The sequence below is a fragment of the Coregonus lavaretus genome (assembly GCF_964263955.1).
Source record: "Coregonus lavaretus genome assembly, chromosome: 26".
Lineage (NCBI taxonomy): Eukaryota > Metazoa > Chordata > Actinopteri > Salmoniformes > Salmonidae > Coregonus > Coregonus lavaretus.
In genome coordinates, this window is record NC_140013.1 from 13,522,255 (window position 1) to 13,547,370 (window position 25,116).

Sequence of the window (25,116 nt, forward strand, 5' to 3'; positions counted from 1 at the left end):
CACGATTTGCCCACCTGGGCCATCGCCAACCTCTCCATCTCCTTTCCCGGCGCTTCCTCCCATGTCCAGTCTGCCTGCTCCTGGACACGCTGCTTGGTCCTTGTATGGTGGGTTCTTCTGTCACGATCGTCGTTAAGAGAGGAGGACCAAGGCGCAGCGTGATGAACGAACATGTTTATTTATCATTAGCGATAAACACGGACAGTAAACAAAAACAACAAACGACTCGTAACGTCCTAGGTAACATAGACCAACTGGAACAAGAACCCACAAACACAAAGGGAAAAACAGACAGTTTAAATATGGCTCCCAATCAGAGACCACCAGCCACAGCTGACACTCGTTGCCTCTGATTGGGAGTCACTCAGGCCAACATAGAAATAAACAACCTAGAACTCCCAACATAGAAATACACCACAATGAAAGAACACACCCTGGCTCAACATATAGAGTCCCAGAGCCAGGGTGTTACACTAAGGTGTTTCACCACACTTCGGTTCAAGCGTCAATTACCTTTAGAAGTCAAGTGCAGTGTGCTTATTCGACAGTGCACCTTTGATTAAATCCTGGCCCAAGTTACAATAGAGTTTAAATTGTTTTCAATTATTATGATTAGGCTAGTTTATTTACTTTTTTGTAGCCTACTTTATCACACATGATTTATGTATGTAATCGCCTCACAAACTTATTTTGGTTTATTTGTTTTTTGAGAGAAATTAAATGGTTCTACTTACATGTTGCTGTCCCTTTCACCAATATCCACATTCAATGCATCCCTCTTTTTAACCAGTTTGCTGTAATACTCTCTCATGATGTCATGGGTCTCATCCCAGCTCTCGGTGGAACAGATCTGTAAAACTCCTCCAGAGACATGGTAGAGGCAACAACATCAAAATCATACTCACTCTTGCTCTCATCGCCGCCAATAGTGAAGATCACAGGCTCAGACCTCCCAGTAACCATGATGCTCACGAGGCAGTGAGTGGACCGCGTAACCCTGCAAGGGGCCTTTACCAGGTACTGACAGCCAGGCCAGCTGACCCTGGGACTTGCATAGGGCAGGGACGTCGCTCCCTGAAGTAGTTTGTTTGTAAACTCTCACAAACTACCCACTACCCAAAGAAAAAGCAACAAATAAAGCCTAAACAATGGTTTACATACAAATTACATTAATTGAACAAATTAAAACCCACAACCAGTAGTAGTAAGGGAAAGGCAACAACATAGCAATCATACTCACCCTCACTCTTACCTGTGCCAATGGTGAAGATCACAGGCTCAAACTTTCCAATGGTGTTGAAGTTGCAAGAACAGAATTGATTCAAATTGTTCCAATGAAGCTCTGTAATAATCCACCAGAGACAGAAAAGTCAACTGAATATTAGCTTGCCCAGTGAGGTTTGATGTCACGCCCTGACTCTGGGGACTCTTATTTGTTGAGTCAGGGTGTGTATTTTCTATGTGGTCTAGATCTATGTTGGCCGGTGTGGTTCCCAATCAGAGGCAGCTGTCGCTCGTTGTCTCTGATTGGGGCCCATACTTAGGCAGCCTATTGGCACTAGTGGGTTGTGGGATCTTGTTCCGTGTGAGGTTTGTTGTGTGTACCTTAGGACGTCACGTATCGTTGGTTTATTGTTTTGTCGTTGTGTTTATTCGTTAAATAAACATGTTTGCATATCACGCTGCGCCTTGGTCCGTCCCGTTTATGAACGATCGTGACATTTGAATTCAGAATTCACAACTTCTCTGCTTTCCTCAGTGTTCTAGGCATGATGTAACAATGCTACTACCATGGCAACTATGAAGCATCACAAAATGTGGGCAACTTGCTTTGATCTGAGCAGAGTGAGCTCTATGCATAGAATTAGTATGATTATATTTATATCATTCTATTTGTATGGTTCTATGGGTCTTCGTCAATGAATTTCAATTTCAATACATTTATCTTAACAAAATAATAAATAGTTAAGTGTTTAGCCACTTCTAAATTATGATATCAAGTCTTATAGGCCATTACGGAAGATAAACTGCTAATTTGGCTACCAGTAAACAAATAAAATCCCCTAATATCAGTGATAAACGACTAAAAACAGGCTTATCTCTTGCGCAAGAATTTAGGGGACAAGGTTAGGCGGATGAAGCCATATTCTTTACTCAAGTAGGCTACTGCCAATCTCTAATGCGCTCGAACCATTCCAGCGCTGTCCACCAATGAATTGACATGTGTCGAACTCATTGGTGGAACCAGTTTGCTTCCCAAACTGATGAAGGCCAAAATGGACGAGTACAACAAGTATTTTTAAGAGCGAGACCTGCGCTTTTCCTGAGCGCTATTTCCCCATGTAAACCCTATTAACATACAGTGAGGGAAAAAAGTATTTGATCCCCTGCTGATTTTGTACGTTTGCCCACTGACAAAGAAATGATCAGTCTATAATTTTAATGGTAGGTTTATTTGAACAGTGAGAGACAGAATAACAACAAAAAAATCCTGAAAAACGCATGTCAAAAATGTTATAAATTGATTTGCATTTTAATGAGGGAAATAAGTATTTGACTCCTCTGCAAATCATTACTTAGTACTTGGTGGCAAAACCCTTGTTGGCAATCACAGAGGTCAGACGTTTCTTGTAGTTGGCCACCAGGTTTGCGCACATCTCAGGAGGGATTTTGTCCTACTCCTCTTTGCAGATCTTCTCCAAGTCATTAAGGTTCCGAGGCTGACGTTTGGCAACTCGAACCTTCAGCTCCCTCCACATATTTTCTATGGGATTAAGGTCTGGAGACTGGCTAGGCCACTCCAGGACCTTAATGTGCTTCTTCTTGAGCCACTCCTTTGTTGCCTTGGCCATGTGTTTTGGGTCATTGTAATGCTGGAATACCCATCCACAACCCATTTTCAATGCCCTGGCTGAGGGAAGGAGGTTCTCACCCAAGATTTGACGGTACATGGCCCCGTCCATCGTCCCTTTGATGCAGTGAAGTTGTCCTGTCCCCTTAGCAGAAAAACACCCCCAAAGCATAATGTTTCCACCTCCATGTTTGACGGTGGGGATGGTGTTCTTGGGGTCATAGGCAGCATTCCTCCTCCTCCAAACACGGCGAGTTGAATTGATGCCAAAGAGCTCCATTTTGGTCTCATCTGACCACAACATTTTCATCCAGTTCTCCTCTGAATCATTCAGATGTTCATTGGCAAACTTCAGACGGGCATGTATATGTGCTTTCTTGAGCAGGGGGACCTTGCGGGCGCTGCAGGATTTCAGTCCTTCACGGCGTAGTGTGTTACCAAATGTTTTCTTGCTGCCTTGAGATCATTGACAAGATCCTCCCGTATAGTTCTGGGCTGATTCCTCACCGTTCTCATGATCATTGCAACTCCACGAAGTGAGATCTTGCATGGAGCCCCAGGCCGAGGGAGATTGACAGTTATTTTGTGTTTCTTCCATTTGCGAATAATCGCACCAACTGTTGTCACCTTCTCACCAAGCTGCTTGTCGATGGTCTTGTAGCCCATTCCAGCCTTGTGTAGGTCTACAATCTTGTCCCTGACATCCTTGGAGAGCTCTTTGGTCTTGGCCATGGTGGAGAGTTTGGAATCTGATTGATTGATTGCTTCTGTGGACAGGTGTCTTTTATACTCCCTCTAAGAGTGTGCTCCTAATCTCAGCTCGTTACCTGTATAAAAGACACCTGGGAACCAGAAATCTTTCTGATTGAGAGGGTCAAATACTTATTTCCCTCATTAAAATGCAAATGAATTTATAACATTTTTGACAGTCGTTTTTCTGGATTTTTTTGTTGTTATTCTGTCTCTCACTGTTCAAATAAACCTACCATTAAAATTATAGACTGATCATTTCTTTGTCAGTGGGCAAACGTACAAAATCAGCAGGGGATCAAATACTTTTTTCCCTCACTGTAATTAAAATGTAGTCCTACAAAAAGCATTTTTAAGAGCGAGACCTACGCTTTTTTAGAGAGCTTTGCTGCCTTTTCCCCCATATAAATACTATTCACATGATTAACATGTAGGCCTACATCAAGTGTCTTGTTACATGCTTAACTTGCAAACTTAAGTTATTGACTACAATCATTATCCTACCATTTTGATCAGAACTTGAAGCAAAGATACCTGGCCTGAGCAAGCCTGCTCTGATTCACGCTCCACAACCATTTTACTATCCAATGAAAGCGTCACGCGTCTGTTGTCAAAATAGAGGCGGGGGCGTGGTTTTGGAGAAAAATTCCCTTCAGCAGCTGAACGCGTGCGGTCTCATCTAAATTCTATCTAGCTTTTTTTATGAAATGGACTGGTGGCCTTTAGCGACCCATATTAAAGAGGTTTCCCATTCATACATAAAACATTCCTTGACTTGCGTCTATAGATAAGAATTTGCAAGACAAAGACCAAAAGCACATTGGGCAATGCAATGTGAAAAAACAACAGAAAATACATTTCCGTATGTAGAACTACAATTCCCACATTTTCTGTAATTATTCTATTAAATCGCATGACTTTTCCAGTCTGAAATGCACATTTAAAAATACCATGATATTACAGAAATTCCCTGACTTGTGGGAACCCTGATTAAATTCAAAATCATAATGCAAACTACAAAAAAATATAAGCCAATGATAATGACATGTAGGTAAGCTAGCCTACAGGTCATTATCATCGGCTTGTATGCCTATTTGGTTTTAGGTAGCATTATTATTTATCAACTCACCATTCATTTAGAGATACATTAATTAATTTAGACCCTATGGACAGACCACACCTGTGAAGGACAATTTAAAAAAAACAATAAACAGCACAAGATGACACCTGTCCTGCTTCATGTAACAAACCAGCTTTCATTTTGTTCAATGCAATACTATTTCACAGGCAGACTGACTGAATTTCACTGTACATGGAATATCATTGGTTACTATGGTGCACAGACACACACACAATACACACACTTGGAACTTTGTAATTGCATAATTTATTTGAGGCTCTGCCTCTTCGTAGAATTGCATTTGCGTTTTGATGTCGATCAATGTTTGAATATCTGATTCCATTAACAGTGTCAGAATTGTATAATTTCATCAAATTTGTATTGTCATTCTCAGTATGTCAGTGAGTTGATCTGTTACACAGTATGTGTGTGTATGTATCCGCATGTATGTGTGTATGTTTATGTGTGTGTGCGTGCGTGCATGTATGTGTTTGTGTGTGTGTGTGTATTCATGCATGTACGTGTGTTCATGTGTGTATGACTCTCTTCTCTACTCCTGTGTGAAGGGGTAGACCAGGTACCCGCTGAACCTGTTTAACTCCTTGGTGTTGCCACACAGACTCCTGCCGGAGAGCAGCTCCACGTACACCTGGTCGCCCTGGTGCAGAGACACCAGCACCGACTGGGTGCCGCTGTCCTCCATGTCCTCCCGGTTGTCCTCCCACACAGAGGCCACCACCTCGTTGTTCTTTATCAGCTGCACCTTGTGGTAGAGACGCTCGCCGTCCACGCCCACGTTGGAGTAGGTCGTGAAGGAGAAGGAGTAGAGGCCGGCGCGGGGGGCGGTGAAGATACCTGGATAGAGGACACACAGGGAGATGGAGAGTGAGTGTAGGTGGGTGTGGGGGTGAGTGTGTGTATGTGCATGTGTGTTTTATGTTGTGTTATGTTATTTATCCAGTAAGTATGTGGGGAAATGACGTGACAGCGCAGTGTGGTGTCCTACCCAGAGCGTCATTGTATCCGTTGCCCTGGTTGAGAGAGATGGTGTAGTAGCGGATGGGCACGTTGATGGTGAAGGGCCCGAAGCAGTCGCTTCTAGGTTTCATCGCCGCGGTGAACGCAATCTTATTGTTGCCTGAGTCACAGACAGAGGGAAGGAGAACAGAAGAAGTTAGGAGCCTGGGACTTGAACATTAGGGATTTGTCAAGCTTTCTACCATGGTTCCTGACTTATTCTGACTAGGAAACAGACGTATTTTCCAGTACCTGTGACTTCCTCGATGTCGTTGTCCAATCGGGTGAGCTGCTCCCATATGTCCACCATGCGCATGAAGGTGTGGTCCTCCAGCATATTCATCTCATTGGCCCCACAGCAGCAGTCCGGCTGGCTCTTGAAGGCACACTCACAGTCCCACTTCCCACAGGGCAGGGCCCCAGTCCAGCCCACTGGGGACAGGGGGGAGGATAGGGGAGGAAGGTGGGGGGGGAGGTAGAGGGAAGATGGGCAGAGAGTAGGGGTCAAAAGTTGTCAAATGAGTCGAAGCAGGACCAATAGTTTGACATTACATTTTATTGTTAAGATAAGTTTGGGGTGGATAACATACAAAAATAAAAGAGAAAAACTGAGCCGTCATGAGGTTTTCTGTTACCTGCTGCATCTCGCATCAGCTCTAAAGTCCCAATGGCCTTCACACTGGCACAGAGGCACAGCACCCCCCACAGGCACAGAGCAGACACTGCAACTAACTTCATTCTCTGAAATATATAGATAGTTACTGTTGGTCATACAGTACACCTTCAAATTACAATGAAAAGAGACTTTGTTTATAAGCATCGCATGGCTATGCTCTCTGCTAAGAACCACCTGTATGAAACAGAATATATTTGTAGTTCATGTTCTGGTCATGATAGCTAACTTTCACAGTCTACTCAACCCATTCAGAACTCTGAAGTTTTAGTTCGTTTTTTGAGTATGCCTTGTCAAGATGGTGCTCTAAAGTTACATCAACCTCCTTCATTTCCTTACTGGTTTAGTCAACTGCAAACTGGTTGACATTTATAGTTCATTCAACCATCTTTGATACATTTTCTTTAATCAATAGTTGATCTCAGTACCCAAATTTGATATTCTGAGAATGAAGCCTTTTGCTAAAGTAGCCTACATCCATTCTAAAACGTTTTTCACCTACAGTTCTTTTTCCAAACGGATTGCTTTCACATTTCAAAGAACATATTAGTGCCTTCTTGCTTAGCCAAAGCTGTCTCATCAAAATAGACAATATAATTTAGAACTTCAGTATCATTAGTGTATAGCTTTATGTATATTCCATACTCATTGCATAGCTCCTATCTCACCAGATCTGCGAGCCTCCAGACAGTCTGAGTATAAAGGGAGGAAAGCTTGTAGGTACTTACTGTATCGCTGTAAGAAGCCCACGTCTCGTTTCCTTGTTCTTACAGTAGGTAAGCAGACTTGGGAAGCCTCCTAAGACTATGTAGGAGTTTAATGCAGGGGTGTGGTGCTGCCATGCTATTGATTCCCAGTCTGAGGTCCCCCCCCCCCCTCCGCAGGTGGATGAGAAAAGCTCCACGCCCATTCCCTGTACACAAACCCCAACCCCAAAAACACAGGCTGAGGTGGAGTTCCTAACAGAGGGCACCTAGAACACATTCAATAGCCTCCCATGTGACAAGTGAAAGACAATGTCATGTCAGTGTTTCTTCCTTGGGTGTGAATGAGAGGTCCGGTAAGAAAACAGCTCATCTTTGCTGTTGTGTGAAAATAGTACGTTTTTAATAGGACACCGGTGCCTGATTTCCCTAAAACTCCCAGTAGACACAGCGGTGTGTGCTACACTTGAATAGATTGTTATGGAGGATTTTGAATGGAGTTTCCCAAAGATACGTGGGTTTATTGCTGTTTCATTGAGAGGCATTATCAGTGGATCAGGAGACCCATATATAGGAGAGAAGGAGATATAGAGTGTCACCTGGTTCTCACACCTGGACCTGGTTCTCACACCTGGGTGTGGGCGGAGGTGGTGGAGAGAGTTTCTGTTCTCCACTTATTGTTGACCATCATATACAGTATTGATTGTTGTTTTGTTGGCGTTGCTGACTGTCACATGTCCCCTGTTGAGCAACCCAGTTCTTTAGATGCTATCTATTTCCTTTGAGGTGAATCAGAGAATAGAGGTCAAAGTATTGTGTTGGTTTATGTCATTAGATAACCTCATCCAACTGCGACCCTACAAAGAATAAACAGGGAGGTCTACCCTCAAACTATGACGTGTCAACTTAGTTTGAAAGTGTTTATGAATTTAAAAGCCCCAGTGTAGGTGATTATTTCAAAGTAGTTTGATATGAAAATTAAATGTATGTTTGACATACAGTTGAAGTCGGAAGTTTACATACATTTAGGTTGGAGTCATTAAAACTAGTTTTTCAACCATTCCACAAATTTCTTGTTAACAAACTATAGTTTTGGCAAGTCGGTTAGGACATCTACTTTGTGCATTACACAAGTAATTTTTCCAACAATTGTTTACAGACAGATTATTTAACTTATAATTGACTGTATCACAATTCCAGTGGGTCAGAAGTTTACATACACTAAGTTGACTGTGCCTTTAAACAGCTTGGAAAATACCAGAAAATGATGTCATGGCTTTAGAAGCTTCTGATAGGCTAATTGACATAATTTGAGTCAATTGGAGGTGTACCTGTGAATGTATTCAAGGCTGGTTCATCCTTGGAAGCAATTTCCAAACGCCTGAAGGTACCACGTTAATCTGTACAAACAATAGTACGCAAGTATAAACACCATGGGACCACGCAGCCGTCATACCACTCAGGAAGGAGACGTGATCTGTCTCCTAGAGATGAACGCACTTTGGTGCGAAAAGTGCAAATCAATCCCAGAACAACAACAAAGGACCTTGTGAAGATGCTGGAGGAAACAGGTACAAAAGTATCTATATCCACAGTAAAACGAGTCCTATATCGACATAACCTGAAAGGCCACTCAGCAAGGAAGAAGCCACTGCTCCAAAACCGCCATAAAAAAGACTATGGTTTGCAACTGCACATGGGGACAAAGATCGTACTTTTTGGAGAAATGTCCTCTGGTCTGATGAAACAAAAATAGAACTGTTTGGCCATAATGACCATTGTTATGTTTGGAGGAAAAAGGGGGTGGCTTGCAAGCCGAAGAACACCATCCCAACCGTGAAGCACGGGGGTGGCAGCATCATGCTGTGGGGGTGCTTTGCTGCAGGAGGGACTGGTGCACTTCACAAAATAGATGGCATCATGAGGAAGGAAAATTATGTGGATATATTGAAGCAACATCTCAAGACATCAGTCAGGAAGTTAAAGCTTGGTCGCAAATGGGTCTTCCAAATGGACAATGACCCCAAGCATACTTCCAAAGCTGTGGCAAAATGGCTTAAGGACAACAAAGTCAAGGTATTGGAGTGGCCATCACAAAGCCCTGACCTCAATCCTATAGACAATTTGTGGGCAGAACTGAAAAAGCGTGTGCGAGCAAGGAGGCCTACAAACCTGACTCAGTTACACCAGCTCTGTCAGGAAGAATGGGCCAAAATTCACCCTACTTATTGTGGGAAGCTTGTGGAAGGCTACCCAAAACGTTTGACCCAAGTTAAACAATTGAAAGGCAATGCTACCAAATACTAATTGAGTGTATGTAAACTTCTGACCCACTGGGAATGTGATGAAAGAAATAAAAGCTGAAATAAATACATCTCTCTACTATTATTCTGACATTTCACATTCTTAAAATAAAGTGGTGATCCTAACTGACCTAAGACAGGGAATTTTTACTAGGATTAAATGTCAGGAATTGTGAAAAACTGAGTTTAAATGTATTTGGCTAAGGTGAATGTAAACTTCCGACTTCAACTGTAGGTCTGCAGAACCACAAAATACGTATTTGTGTATGCAGGGTTGAGTTGGGATCATACAGTAGTACTGCTGATGATGATGATTACTGATTACTTTTTTAAATGCACATGCATACAGTATATGTTTATATAAATGTTGCATTGTATGTCTGTATTTTGAATTTTTATGCTATATGACACACAAATGATGGTTAGAGACCCGAGAACTTGTGCTACATACTGTATGTAGCTAGCACATAGCATTTAAGTAATGTGCTGCTGAATGTGACATAAGAAGACCTGTAAAGATATTCATATGTCAGAGGCACGCCACTATTGTTGAGCCAAATACACATTGTATTGTACCTCTATTGTTCAGATTCATGCTAATTAGATTCTACTCATCCCTGGATTTTCTGTCACATTATCTCTCATTCACTGAGGTCACTGAGGTCAAATCTGTCTCATGTGGAGTCTGATGGCAATAGAGATAGATACTGATACAGAGATAGATACAGTATTTGTATTTATTATGGATCACCATTAGCTGCTGCCAAGGCTTTAAAAACATTACAATACATTTTACAACAGATTTCAAAACACAAGTGTGTGCCCTCAGGCCACTACTCTACTACCACATATCTACAACACAAAATCCATGTGTACGTGTGTGTATAGTAAGTATGTTATCGTGTGTATGTGTGTGTATCTCTTCACAGTCCCCACTGTTCCATAAGGTGTATTTTTACTGCTTGCATGAGTTACTTAATGTGGAATAGAGTTCCATGTAGTCATGGCTCTATGTAGTACTGTGTGCCTCCCATAGTCTGTTCTGGACTTGGGGACTGTGAAGAGACCTCTGGTGGCATGTCTTATGGGGTATGTATGTGTGTCTGAGCTGTGTGCTAGTAGTTTAAACAGACAGCTCGGTGCATTCAACATGTCAATACTTCTCACAAATACAAGTAGTGATGAAGTCAATTTCTCCTCTACTTTGAGCCAGGAGAGATTAACATGCATATTATTAATGTTAGCTCTCCGTGTACATTTAAGGACCAGCTGTGCTGCCCTGTTCTGGGCCAATTGTAATTTTCCTAAGTCCCTCTTTGTGGCACCCGACCACAGTATTAATGCTGATGGCTAAACTTCACTGCTCTGTACACCCCTAGCCTGTACATCCCTGACAACGTGTTGAGCATAACTGTATGGTACAGAGGTCAGATAATAGCAACAAGTTGAAAAATATTATCAGATTACATCTGTGACCAACAGATGCATATCTGCATTCCCAGTCATGTGAAATCCATAGATTAGGGCCTAATTTATTTATTTGATTTGATTGATTTCCTTATATGAACTGTAACTCAGTAAAATGTCCCCGTATTTAGCGCCATCCATCATTCCTTCAATTCTGACCAGTTTCCCAGTCCCTGCCGATGAAAAACATCCCCACAGCATGATGCTGCCACCACCATGCTTCACTGTGGGGATGGAGTTCTCGGGGTGATGAGAGGTGTTGGGTTTGCGCCAGACATAGCGTTTTCCTTGATGGCCAAAAATCTGACAAGAGTACCTTCTTCCATATGTTTGGGGAGTCTCCCACATGCCTTTTGGCGAACACCAAACATGTTTGCTTATTTTTTTCTTTAAGCAATGGCTTTTTTCTGGCCCCTCTTCCATAAAGCCCAGCTCTGTGGAGTATATGGCTTAAAGTGGTCCTATGGACAGATACTCCAATCTCCGCTGTGAAGATTTGCAGCTCCTTCAGGGTTATCTTTGGTCTCTTTGTTGCCTCTCTGCTTGGTGGTGCCGCTTGCTTAGTGGTGTTGCAGACTCTGGGGCCTTTCAGAACAGGTGTATATATACTGAGATCATGTGACACTTAGATTGCACACAGGTAGACTTTATTTAACTAATTATGTGACTTCTGAAGGTAATTGGTTGCACCAGATCTTATTTAGGGGCTTCATAGCAAAGGGGGTGAATACATATGTACGCACCACTTTCCCGTGATTTATTTTGTATCATTTTTTTTAAGACGTTTTTTTTTTTTATTTCACTTCACCAATTTTCAGTATGTCCATTACATGAAATCCAAATAAATATTCATTTAAATTACAGGTTGTAATGCAACAAAATAGGAAAAACGCCAAGAGGGATGAATTCTTAAGGCACTGTATATGTTAATATAAATGTTGCATTGTATGTCTGTATGTATGTTGATTACATAAATATATGACACATAAATAATGGTTAGGGACCAGTGAACTTGTTGTGCTACATACAGTATGTAGCTAGCACATAGCATTTAAGTAATGTGCTACTGAATGTGACATAAGAAAAGCTGTAAAGATATTCATGTCACTATTGTTGAGCCAAATACATATTGTATTGCGCTTGTGCACCTTTATTGTTCAGATTCATGCAAATTATATTATCTAGTCCATAACAGACTCCTCCCTGGATTTTGTGGCACATTATCTCTTGATTCACTGAGGTTACTGTGGTCAAATCTGTCTCATGTGGAATCTGATGGCCATAGAGATAGATACTGATACAGAGTTACATAGATACAGTATTAATGCTGATGGCTAAACTTCACTGCTCTGTACACCCCTAGCCTGTACATCCCTGACAACGTGTTGAGCTGTATGGGACAGAGGTCAGGTAATAGCAACAAGTAGAAAATATTATCAGATGACATAAAGTGGTGTCAAATTAATCAATTTCACTCAAGAGGACAATGTACTCTTTCAATGTGTGACAATTTAGTCTTGAGTGATGCACTGAATTGATAGCGATACAAAGGTAAGTTGAGTTGCCTGTTTGCGCTTATTTGATTCATTCAAGGGAAAAGTTCAAGAGGGAGGGGCAATATAACCCTTTATGGTTGACTCCCGAAATACAGTGGAAACTTTTCTTTTTTTTCTTCAAAGAAACTCATTTGGCATTTATCTTTATTGCGCGGAGGCTGTACTTCCACCCTACTCATCCCAGTACATGAGATGTTTGTCTCTATTTGTGGACCCTTAGGATCATTAAGTAATGTTAGTATTAGTATGAATACAGTAGTGCAGTAACACAGAGAGATATAAAATATATACACAGACCAAGTACTTGTATAATCATGGTTTATTTTCATTTTTTTCAAATACATGCAAATTGATTTTTCCCATCACAGTATACATCACCGGATAACTTGACTGGGTAAGAAGTTGTTACCCAAAGTGGTTGGGGGGAAGGTCAAGGCTGGGGTAGCCTAGTTCTGGTCCTGGAAAGATTAATGGGGTTCTGATTGACATTCACTGGAGGAACTGGCCCCTGATCACATTCTCATCACAGAGCCTCAAGACCAGCTCCAAGTTCCCTTCCAGAAGCAGGACTGGGCAAAGGAGTTAAAGACAGGGCGAAGGTGATGGGGTGCGGTAGTCTCAGCAGCTTCAGCTCAGTCTTAGTCGGTGGCGTAGAGCAGGAAGCCGGTAAAGGTGTTGTAGTGGCTCTGGTCGTCGCACAGGAAGCATCCGATGGGCAGGGTGACAGACAACTTGTCCCCGGCCTGCAGCTGGACGGCCATCACCGCGCTGGTGCTGTCTTCCTGGTCCTGCTGGTTCTGCTCGCTGCAGCTCAACACCTGGCGCCCGTTCACCATCAGGTTGGCGCAGGCGGCCAGGGTGGCGCCGGGGGCGCCCGAGTCGCTGTACACAGTCAGGGCCAGGCTGTAGACACCGGAGCGGGGCACAGTGAAGATGCCGGTGCGGTTGTTGTAGCCCTCGCCCAGGTTGATGAAGACGTGCTGGTAAATGATGGTCTTAGCTTCACGGAAGGGGCCCTCGCAACGTCGTGTGTTGGTCAGGGCCACGGAGAAGGCACTGCGGCTAGCTGCAGGTGGAAAGAGTGAGAGATAGAAAGATAGAGAAATTAATAAACAATGAGACAAAATAACAGCAAGCCAAATGGTTTCCAGTCAGAATGTAACACATTGGCCAGTTTTGAGGTGGTAATGGAGATGGATGTTGATAGTGGTTGCGGTCAGGTGGTCTCACCGCGGACTTTGTTGAGCACGGCCTTTGCCTTCTCCAGGCCACTCTGCAGCTCGTTCAGACTCATGTTGAAGAACTGCTCCATCCTCCACATCTGCTTTTGCATCAGGCAGCAGCCGCAGGAGGCCTGGTCCGTCAGACACACTGTGTGGACACAGACACACAGATGAACAGACACACAGACAGGACAAAGGATTAGACAGTGGTTCTCAACACTCCTTGCTGATGCCATCCTCAATGTGTTCAGTGTGTCTCCCTTTCTCCCCTTCCTACTCTCTCTCTCTCTCTCTCTCTCTCTCTCTCTCTCTCTCTCTCTCTCCCTCCCTCCCTTACAGTTCTCTGTTTTGGGATCCTTTGTAGTCTCTCCAGGGCTATTCCAGCTGTATTCATTGGCCAGAGCGGCCCCCAGCAACCACAGCAGTACGATAGCTGTAGGAGAAGAGAGCATGTTAGTTACAGTGATGGAGCGAGTAAAGCACACAGTTACACCACAGTATGCACTCTTCCATATACTGTACACACACCTGCAGCGACACACTATCTTAGACAAATGGTGCATGCAGAGAGAATCAACACTACTCACAACCGAACAGACTGTATTTGAATAGGGAAAGTATAAATATAAGAGCCATTGAATAGTCGTTGTAACTTGAATCTCTCATAGACTACCTGATCTAGCAGCATGTTCCAGTGATATTTTAAATTGTACCCTAGCGGAGCCCATTTCCCTTTACAAAAAGCAGCAGGACTGCTGCCCTCCAGGACAGGAGTCGTGCACCCCCTTGGCTACTCTAGACCAAAAGCTTAACTCCTCTGTCCTCATTCAACAACTCTGGAGCCTAAATCTACTGTATGCTTCCCTGTCATATAGGAAACCATAGAGACGCCCACCTCTCATTTTGCAGCTTGGAGATGGCAGTCGATGTTCACAGACAGCGGGATGGAATGGATAGACTGTCACCAGGAGAGGAGCTCGGCCTATAAACTCTGAGTAAACCCCACCTCCCACTGTCTGTCCTCTGTGGGCTGGGCAGCGGCAGGCTTTGTGTCCTGCAAATGTGGGACAGGTATTGTCGGTCACCTGGACCATGGAGTTCCCATTGAACTGCAACAACACTTTACCTGTGTTTTCAGGTGTCAGGCAGCTTCCACCTGCTCATTGTGTATGTTAATGGAAGATGGAGAGAGTGTCAGGTAGTCGGCAGGGGACCCATTCCTGATGCAACAGGCGATAGGAGTTTGTGTTAAATTTGCTTGGTGGGTGTGCTGATGAGCGAGAGGTCAAAAACAGGGAACTCATTCCCAGCACAGCATGTTGGGAGGGGAGCGCAGAGGGAGTATGTTGTCAGGGTGTTTGGTGTTTGATTAAAGTACATACAAAAGTATGTGGACACTTCAAATTAGTGGATTCGGCTATTTCAGCCACACCCGTTGCTGACAGGTGTATAAAATCGAGCACACAGCCATGCAATCTCCGTAGACATACATTGGCAGTAGAATGGCCTTACTGAAGAGCTCAGTGACTTTCAACGTGGCGCCGTCATAGAATGCCACCTTTCCAACAAGTCAGTTTGTCAAATTTCTGCCCTGCTAGAGCTGCCCCGGTCAACTGTAAGTTCACCATGCGCAATGCCAAGCGTCAGCTGGAGTGGTGTAAAGCTTGCCGCCATTGGACTGGAGTGATTAATCATGCTTCACCATCTGGCAGTCCTACGGACGAATCTGGGTTTGGCGGATGCCAGGAGAACGCTACCTGCCCCAATGCATATTGCCAACTGTAAAGTTTGGTGGAGGAGGAATAATGGTCTGGGGCTGTTTTTCATGGTTCGGGCTAGGCCCCTTAGTTCCAGTGAAGGGAAATCTTAACGCTACAGCATACAATTACATTCTAGATTATTCTGTGCTTCCAACTTTGTGGCAACAGTTTGGGGGAAGGCCCTTTCCTGTGCACAAAGCAACATAATACTAACTATTCCATAAAATCTACTGCACAGTTCTATGTGATGAGGTAGTCAGAACACGTGAGTGATTAAATGTATGTAAATGTAACACTAAGCAACAAACTGGATAATAAAGGGGTGGAGAAGAGAAAAAATTGAGATTGGGTTACTGGAATTACAGTTTCCAGTAGGTATAGTTGGGAATGGATTGGCAAGTCTTCAACACTGTGTGACTTCCCCAAATGTTACAATTTGCATGTCATGTTTCCTTCAAATGCATGCAACTGTATTCATCCTTGCCAATTGAGGTGCAGTGTTCAATGATATATAAGGACAATGATAGTCTCTTCCAAACAGTTATGTATCAATACAGATTTAGACATAGATTTCTAAATATAATCTCAAAAGATCACTGTCATGGCAGTGCATTGTGGGCTGGTGGGACAAATCTTACAGTGAGGGAAAAAAGTATTTGATCCCCTGCTGATTTTTGTTGTTATTCTGTCTCTCACTGTTCAAATAAACCTACCATTAAAATTATAGACTGATAATTTCTTTGTCAGTGGGCAAACGTACAAAATCAGCAGGGGATCAAATACTTTTTTCCCTCACTGTATCTCAAACCAGGAGAAAATAAGAACAGTGGGCCAATGAGTGACAGGTATTTCAGTGTTGATCTTCCTATGTGGAAAGCCATGGGGAATAATGCAGATGACGCGAATAGACTGAGGCAGAACGACTGGAGCAAGGTCAGCAATTATGATGTGGAGATGGAGTTTCCTGTCATAAACTGTTTGTCAGCAACTTATGTAAACGAGCTAAGTGGACAAATTTATATAATGGGCTAGTCTTACTAACTGCAGGAAACTCATTTGTGTTAAACTGAAAATGGCCTTGACCTAATTTCAAAACAGAACGCATTACCGGGGGCAAACTACCCGCCCTCCAAGACACCTACAGCACCCGATGTCGCAGGAAGGCCAAAAAGATCATCAAGGACATCAACCACCCGAGCCACTGCCTGTTCATCCCGCTATCATCCAGAAGGCGAGGTCAGTACAGGTGCATCAAAGCTGGGACCAAGGGAATGAAAAACAGCTTCTATCTCAAGGCCATCAGACTGTTAAATAGCCATCACTAGCACAGAGGCTTCTGCTGCCTATTGAAATCACTGGCCACTTTAAGAAATGGAACACTAGTCACTTTAATAATGTTTAGATATCTTGCACTACTCATCTCATATGTATATACTGTATTCTATTCTATAATATTCTACTGTATCTTAGTCCAAGCCGCTCTGTCATTGCTTGTCCATTTAAGTATATATTCTTAAATTCCATTCCTCACTAGATTTGTGTGTATTGGGTATATGTTGTGAAATTGTTAGATATTACTTGTTAGATATTACTGCACTGTCGGAGCTAGAAGCACAAGCATTTTGCTACACCCGCAATAACATCTGCTAAACACGTGTATGTGACAAATAAAATTTTATTTGATTTGAAGAGAAGTTACTACTGGCATTTTGAAAACAATTCAAATTCACCTCAAGCAACTTTGTTTATGCTCATTTTTTATTTATTTATCATGCATTTTAATATAATTCTTACAGGCCAAAAGGGCACATCACAATAGGACAGCAGCTGAGATATGGCTGGAACAAGCTATCAGCAAATCAGCATCCAATACTGGAACTTTCCTACCAGTTGTATTACATATAAACTGTTGTTAAGCACTGAGCACTGTACTGTCATTGCGGACTTCCTTCTCATGGCTTCCAGAATGGATCTGAACCACCAGATGCCAGCCTAGTCCAGTTGACATAGAGTCACAGACGCCCCAACCCCTGACCAGAAGCGGAACCTGGGATAGAGGGGGCCAGTAAAGTCTGTCTGGAGGGAGTGGATGAGATGGGCCTAGTTGTTGGAGATCCTGTAGATGGCCAGTACTCCTTCATGTTGGTCCAGGTACAACCCCAGCCTTGGTTGAGCCTAGATGGGTCTCCTTCCCAGCATGCCACATGGAGAAGCACGTCCCAGACCAGTTCAGGCTCCAAGACTGCTCATTGTAGCCCAGTCTGCTGCTGTCGTCAGCCTCCTTCCTGTCCAAGTCTCTGTAGGCCATGCCGAAAGTGATCTGAGTGACAAACAATAAAATCCATCACTAAGTAAAATACTTATAGCCAAAATAGTGAATACTAGTCAATTGATGACAGATTCAAACCAAGGGCATCTCTCAAGAACATAACATTAGTTGACGTGATCTTAATGATGAGAGAGCAACCATAGAAATGTAATTATAATGAGTATGTACCAGTGGAGGCTGTTGAGGGGAGGACGGCTCAAAATAATGTCTGGAATGGAGCCAATGGAATGGTATCAAACACATCAAACACGTGGTTGATACCATTCCATCGACTCCATTCCAGCCATTATTATGAGCCGTCCTCCCCTCAGCAGCCTCCACTGGTATGTACCCATGAGTTTTCCAGTCAAATGTGGTCGTAGCCTGAGACCCACCTTCTGGCCCGTCCACTCTGTCTCCCAGTAGTAGGGGCTTCCAGCCAGGGGCTCCCTGCACAGTATCTGTCTCCAGTAGATGAAACGGTCGGGGTGCTCCGGCTGGTTCTGCTTCTCTGCCTTCAGTGGCTTTACGGTCCCCATCAGCCAGTTTCAGGTGACGGTACGCAGTGTTGGGGTCAAATGTCGGATTAAAGTAAACTACATGGAGAAAGACAGGAAAGACTGGTGATGCTATTGTCTTCCTTTGTAGTCTTCAATGCTGCTTATGCAGTAAAAGGGGTACTCACATTTGAGCATTTCTTCTCTGGTTTTCAGCTCTGGGTTTGTCAAACCAACAGTGGTCACCTGGTTCACTAAAAGTTGAGAGAGAAAAATTATTTTATTGGCGACATTTTATTTGCATTATAATGCCAATCCTCAGACCGCTGTTCATATATTTACCTTGAGGTCCAATTGGAGGTAATGGAGGTTGAGGTAGAAAGTTTGCTGATGTCACTTCATTCACTAATGAAAAGCATAAGAAAGCGGTTTTTACAGTTATTCTGAAACTGTATTTAACTTTTTTCAGACTAATCAATGCATTTACCTTGAGGTCTAGGTGGAGGTAGCCGACTAAACTCAACGATTTACGACAATGTGTGTAATTGCGGGCTATTCTCTGGGAGCTTAAATCAGTCGTTTTTTATAAAAATGTAATTATACATAACGTCGGAGCTCCAATCCATCCAAACTAGTCGCCGCTCAACTCCATCGTAAATTGTGGAGTTGAGTTTAATCGGCTAGGTGGAGGTAGAGGTGAAGGGTTTGATGTTATTTCACATACTAAAATGCAACACGGGGAAAGCACCTTTAGTCTGTTATTAAAAGGTTGATGTACTTGATAATCTTCTCATACAAAGACTGAATGAAACATTTACCTGTGTTCAGTCGAGGGTTTGATTGCACTTCGGATGCTGCAGAGAGAGAAAAAAATTAGAAAAAAGACTAACATTCGGATAGAAAATGGCAGCTGCACCCTTCTGTGTTTTCTTTTTCTTTTAACATGACTTGTAGATGCTTACCTGCGTTTTGTGTAGCCACCTGATTGTTGTCAGTAGATGCTCTGTTCCCTGCAGCTTGACCACTGAACAATTGAGATGGACTACGAGTGGCATCATTCACTTTAAGCAAGAAAACAGTTTCAGTAATATTAAGAACCATTTACTTCTCAACAGAACCAACACAATCAAAAGGGAAAATATTAAAACAGGTCCTAATCGCCCTGTATATGTTTCAGGACATTGAAAATGCCAATGACTCACCAGTTCTGAAGATCTTGGCCATGCTGGATTTACAGAGATCCTGTAGTCCATCTCTTAGCTCTCCCATCACGGTTTGAATCTCAGACACAAGGGCCTCCTCACCCAGCCCTACCCCCTCTCTGCCCCCATTCTGTGTGAGGGGCTCCAGGGTGAAGCAGTTCTGTAGAGGACAATAGAAGAAGACAATAACACCTGGTGGTGAGGATGGTCATTGACACTTGTCCCAATTAAACTGTCATCATCTCAATCTCATTATCTTGTCCCCTGTACCTTTAAGTAGCAGATGTGGTCCTGCATGCTGGCCAGTCGGCTGCGTTCCTGGTCTTTCTTGCGGAGCTGGGCCAGCTCCTGCTCCAGGTTGTGGATTCGGCCCTCAGTCCGGCGTGGAGGCCTCATGGGCACAAAGCAGCTCCCCGACCTGGGTACCCATCAGCTCAGAGAAGAGCTCCACATCCTCCTTCTGTAGGGCCTGGACTGAGCTCTGAGAAGAGAGAGGACATAGACATGGAGAGAAGAAAAACAAAAATGGAGGGATGGATAGAGGGGGAGAGAAGGAAGTGAAAGAGGGGGCAGAGTGTTATGAAACTGTGACTAAATACTAGGCTCTGACAACAAATGATGTAACCACAACATATTTTACTCATACTGCCATTGATGAGGGGTTTCCTTACTTTGTGGAGCTGGGCAGCTTGTGGGAACTCCTTAAGCTCCTTCTCCATCTCTTGGATCCTCCTCTGTGTCTCGGCCTGCATCGGAACTAGCTCCCTCTGCACATAGTGACACAGTATACAGAAACACAGGATTCTCTCATGCACCCAGTATTTTCTAAAATTCAAATAAAATAGTTGTGGCAACAGACAAAACACACAGTCATGGTTCTTTACCCGTCTCGCCATCCTCTCCTCCTCCGGCTTAACCACACTGAGGCCCTTGTGTCCATGACGACAACACTCGTCACACACACACTCCTTATCGTCATGGCAGTAGAGCTCTAGGGGCCACTGGTGTTGAGGGCAAAGCCTGGGGCTGACGACGGGAAGGTGGGGCTACATCCCCCATTGGCGAAGGCCTGTGTCCGCACACACCTCCAGGTAGATAGGCATGGAGGGTGGGGCAGACGAGATGGAGAGGTAGGGATGCTCCTGGATGCCCTTTATTCTCAGCTTCTCCATCGCCTCCACTAGCACTGTGCTCTTGGCCAGAGAGGGTCGTGGGGTGAAGACCTGCCTACACTGGGGGAAGTTACACGGACCCTTGGCCTCATTCCGGTCCCAGTGCCCCTGGATGCAGGGCAGGCAGTAGGTGTGACCACAGGGCAACGTGGCGGGGTCATGTAGTGTCTCCAGACAGACAGAGCACACAAACTCCTCCTCAGGCCATGCGGCAGTGGGCATGGTGCTGGGAAATGTAGGTCCTGGAGATAGAAAGTGGGCCACAATCATTCTAGGTAAGACTGCCAATGCTTCCGAAATGTCATAGCATGCTGGTTAAAACCAAAATGAGCTGGGCTTGGGCGAGGCAGGAAAAACAGGTAAGACCGGTGAGGAGTTTCCAAACCATTCTGACTGGTGTCACAGTCACACAGATGAAGCAGAAACACTGTAGATACAGGCATTTTAAAATAATGTCAAGGTGGTAGACCGACAGGTTTTTCCCCTTCTCCAAGAAGGAACCACATTTTCACCTTCTCTGTGGATATAAATAGCCTACTAATTGTTTAAGAAAACCACACTATGTGTCCACAATAATGTGGTTATACCAACAATGATAAACAATACAATGGATACAGAAATGGCTATACTGTGTAAGCTGCTGGTCCATGTAAAAGGACCCATGAGCACCAACATGTGAAGTTAATAGGAGCATTGCAAATTTGGTGTCAAATGAAAGCTAAGAGTCTACAGTCGTGGTCAAAAGTTTTGAGAATGAAACAAATACTAATTTTCACAAAGTCTGCTGCCTCAGTTTTGATGATGGCAATTTGCATATACTCAAGAATGTCATGAAGAGTGATCTCTCCAGGAAAAACATCAGGGACAGACAGATATTCTGCAAAAGGTACAGGGATTGGACTGCTGAGGACTGGGGTAAAGTCATTCTCTCTGATGAATCCCCTTTCCGATTGTTTGGGGCATCCGGAAAACACCTTGTCCGGAGAAGACAAGGTGATCGCTACCATCAGTCCTGTGTCATGACAACAGTAAACCATCCTGAGACCATTCATGTGTGGGGTTGCTTCCCAGCCAAGGGAGTGTGCTCACTCACAATTTTGCCTAAGAACACAGCCATGAATAAAGAATGGTACCAACACATCCTCCGAGAGCAACTTCTCCCAACCATCCAAGAACAGTTTGGTGACGACCAATGCCTTTTCCAGCATGATGGATCACCTAAGGCAAAAGTGATAACTAAGTGGCTCGGGAACAAAACATCGACATTTTGGGTCCATGGCCAGGAAACTCCCCAGACCTTAATCCCATTGAGAACTTGTGGTCAATCCTCAAGAGGTGGATGGACAAACAAAACCCCACAAATTCTGACAAACTCCAAGCATTGATTATGCAAGAATGGGCTGCCATCAGTCAGGATGTGGCCCAGAAGTTAATTGACAGCATGCCAGGGCGGATTGCAGAGGTCTTGAAAAAGAAGGGTCAACACTATTGACTCTTTGCATAAACTTAATGTAATTGTCAATAAAAGCCTTTGACACTTATGGAATGCTTGTAATTATACTTCAGTATACCATAGTAACATCTGACAAAAATATCTCATAACACTGAAGCAGCGAACTTTGTGAAGACCAATACTTGTGTCATTCTCAAAACTTTTGAACACGACTGTATATTCTTGAGAAATGAAGGTATATATACTGTACACTTTTCAACCCCCACCCCCCCAAGAGTGTGCAAAGCTGTCATCAAGGCAAAGGGTGGCTACTTGAAAGAATCTCAAATATAAAATACACTACCGTTCAAAAGTTTGGTGTCACTTAGAAATGTCCTTGCTTTCGAAAGAAAAGCACATTTTTTGTTCATTAAAATAACATCAAATTGATCCGAAATACAGTGTAGACATTGTTAATGTTGTAAATGGCCATTGTAGCTGGAAACGGCTGATTTTTTATGGAATATCTACATAGGCGTAGAGGCCCATTATCAGCAACCATCAGTCCTGTGTTCCAATGGCACGTTGTGTTTGCTAATCCAAGTTTATCATTTTAAAAGGCTAATTGATCATTAGAAAACCCTTTTGCAATTATGTTAGTACGCTGAAAACTGTTGTGCTGATTAAAGAAGCAATAAAACTGGCCTTTTTTGAGACTAGTTGAGTATCTGGAGCATCAGCAATTGTGTGTTCGATTACAGAATCAAAATGGCCAGAAACAAATAACTTTCTTCTGAAACTCGTCAGTCTATTCTTGTTCTGAAAAATGAAGGCTATTCCATGCGAGAAATTGCCAAGAAACTGAAGATCCCGTACAACGCTGTGTACTACTCCCTTCACAGAACAGCGCAAACTGACTCTAACCAGATTAGAAAGAGGAGTGGGAGGCCCCAGTGCACAACTGAGCAAGAGGACAAATACATTAGTGTCTAGTTTGAGAAACAGACGCCTCACAGGTTCTCAACTGGCAGCTTCATTAAATATTACCTGCAAAACACCAGTCTCAACGTCAACAGTGAAGAGGCGACTCCGGGATGCTGACCTTCTAGGCAGAGTTGCAAAGAAAAAGCCATATCTCAGACTGGCCAATAAAAAAAAAAGATTAAGATGGGCAAAAGAACACAGACACTGGACAGAGGAAGATTGGAAAAAAGTTTTATGGACAGACGAATTGAAGTTTGAGGTGTTCGGATCACAAAGAAGAACATTTGTGAGACGCAGACCAAATGAAAAGATGCTGGAGGAGTGCTTGATGCCATCTGTCAAGCATGGTGGAGGCAATGTGATGGTCTGGGGGTGCTTTGGTGGTGTAAAAGTGGGAGATTTGTGCAGGGTAAAAGGGATCTTGAAGAAGGAAGGCTATCACTCCATTTTGCAAAGGCATGCCATACCCTGTGGACGGCGCTTGATTGGAGCCAATTTCCTCCTACAACAGGACAATGACCCAAAGCACAGCTCCAAACTTTGCAAGAACTATTTAGGGAAGGAGCAGTCAGCTGGTATTCTGTCTATAATGGAGTGGCCAGCACAGTCATCGGATCTCAACCCTATTGAGCTGTTGTGGGAACAGCTTGACCGTATGGTACGTAAGAAGTGCCCATCAAGCCAATCCAATTTGTGGGAGGTGCTTCAGGAAGCATGGGGTGAAATCTCTTCAGATTACCTCAACAACTAGAATGCCAAAGGTCTTTAAGGCTGTAATTGCTGCAAATGGAGGATTCTTTGACGAAAGCAAAGTTTGAAGGACACAATTATTATTTATATTAAACATCATTATTTCTAACCTTGTCAATGACTACATTTCCTATGCATTTTGCTATATTTCCTATTCAAACTCATTTCACGTATGTTTTCATGGAAAACAAGGACATTTCTAAGTGACCCCAAACTTTTGAACGCCAGTGTATCTTTTGATTTGTTTAACACTTCTTTGGTTAGATATATGATTCCATATGTGTTATTTCATAGTTTTGATGTCTTCACTATTATTCTACAATGTAAAAAATAGTAAAAATAAAGAAAACACCTGGAATGAGTAGGTGTGTCCAAACTTTTGAATGGTACTATATACAGTGAGGGAAGAAAGTATTTGATCCCCTGCTGATTTTGTACGTTTGCCCACTGACAAAGAAATGATCAGTCTATAATTTTAATGGTAGGTTTATTTGAATAGTGAGAGATAGAATAACAACAAAACAATCTTAAAGGGAGTGCTCCTAATATCAGCTTGTTACCTGTATAAAAGACACCTGTCCACAGAAGCAATCAATCAATCAGATTCCAAACTCTCCACCATGGCCAAGACCAAAGAGCTCTCCAATGATGTTAGGGACAAGATTGTAGACCTACACAAGGCTGGAATGGGCTACAAGACCATCGCCAAGCAGCTTGGTAAGAAGGTGACAACAGTTGGTGCGATTATTCGCAAATGGAAGAAACACAAAAGAACTATCAATCTCCCTCGGCCTGGAGCTCCATGCAAGATCTCACCTCGTGGAGTAATGATCATGAGAACGGTGAGGAATCAGCCCAGAACTACACGGGAGGATCTTGTCAATGATCTCAAGGCAGCTGGGACCATAGTCACCAAGAAAACAACTACGCCATGAAGGACTGAAATCCTGCAGCGCCCGCAAGGTCCCCCTGCTCAAGAAAGCACATATACAGGCCCGTCTGAAGTTTGCCAATGAACATCTGAATGATTCAGAGGAGAACTGGGTGAAAGTGTTGTGGTCAGATGAGACCAAAATCGAGCTCAAACGTCAGCCTCGAAACCTTAATGACTTGGAGAAGATCTGCAAAGAGGAGTGGGACAAAATCCCCCCTGAGATGTGTGCAAACCTGGTGGCCAACTACAAGAAACGTCTGACCTCTGTGATTGCCAACAAAGGTTTTGCCACCAAGTACTAAGTAATGTTTTGCAGAGGGGTCAAATACTTATTTCCCTCATTAAAATGCAAATCAATTTAACATTTTTGACATGCGTTTTTTTGTTTTTTTTTGTTGTTATTCTGTCTCTCA

General features: G+C 43.3%; 2 protein-coding genes and 1 pseudogene across 3 annotated transcripts; all 3 read right to left on the reverse strand.

Annotated features, from left to right (window-relative positions):
- Nucleotides 1-5,271: 5,271 nt before the first annotated feature.
- Nucleotides 5,272-6,476, reverse strand: LOC311101520 (cerebellin-1-like; the record flags this gene model as incomplete). The annotated part of the gene is made up of 4 exons (XM_084142665.1): nt 5,272-5,576; nt 5,728-5,859; nt 5,991-6,170; nt 6,374-6,476. 4 exons carry the CDS (start codon nt 6,474-6,476, stop codon nt 5,272-5,274), a joined length of 720 nt encoding a protein of 239 aa, XP_083998791.1.
- Nucleotides 6,477-13,079: 6,603 nt separating this feature from the next.
- LOC311101521 (cerebellin-1-like) lies at nt 13,080-14,758 on the reverse strand (the record flags this gene model as incomplete). Its single annotated transcript, XM_084142666.1, has 4 exons — nt 13,080-13,507; nt 13,672-13,812; nt 14,002-14,097; nt 14,671-14,758. The coding sequence occupies 4 exons, from the start codon at nt 14,756-14,758 to the stop codon at nt 13,080-13,082; spliced, it is 753 nt and encodes a 250-aa protein (XP_083998792.1).
- A 2,658-nt stretch (nt 14,759-17,416) lies between these two features.
- Nucleotides 17,417-20,825, reverse strand: LOC311101353 (tripartite motif-containing protein 16-like; annotated as a pseudogene). Its single transcript has 9 exons — nt 20,316-20,825; nt 20,103-20,198; nt 19,702-19,912; nt 19,432-19,591; nt 19,192-19,290; nt 19,048-19,083; nt 18,418-18,483; nt 18,128-18,328; nt 17,417-17,744 (listed from the first exon to the last, which is right to left on the reverse strand). The product of its transcript is annotated as a tripartite motif-containing protein 16-like (transcript).
- Nucleotides 20,826-25,116: the final 4,291 nt, after the last annotated feature.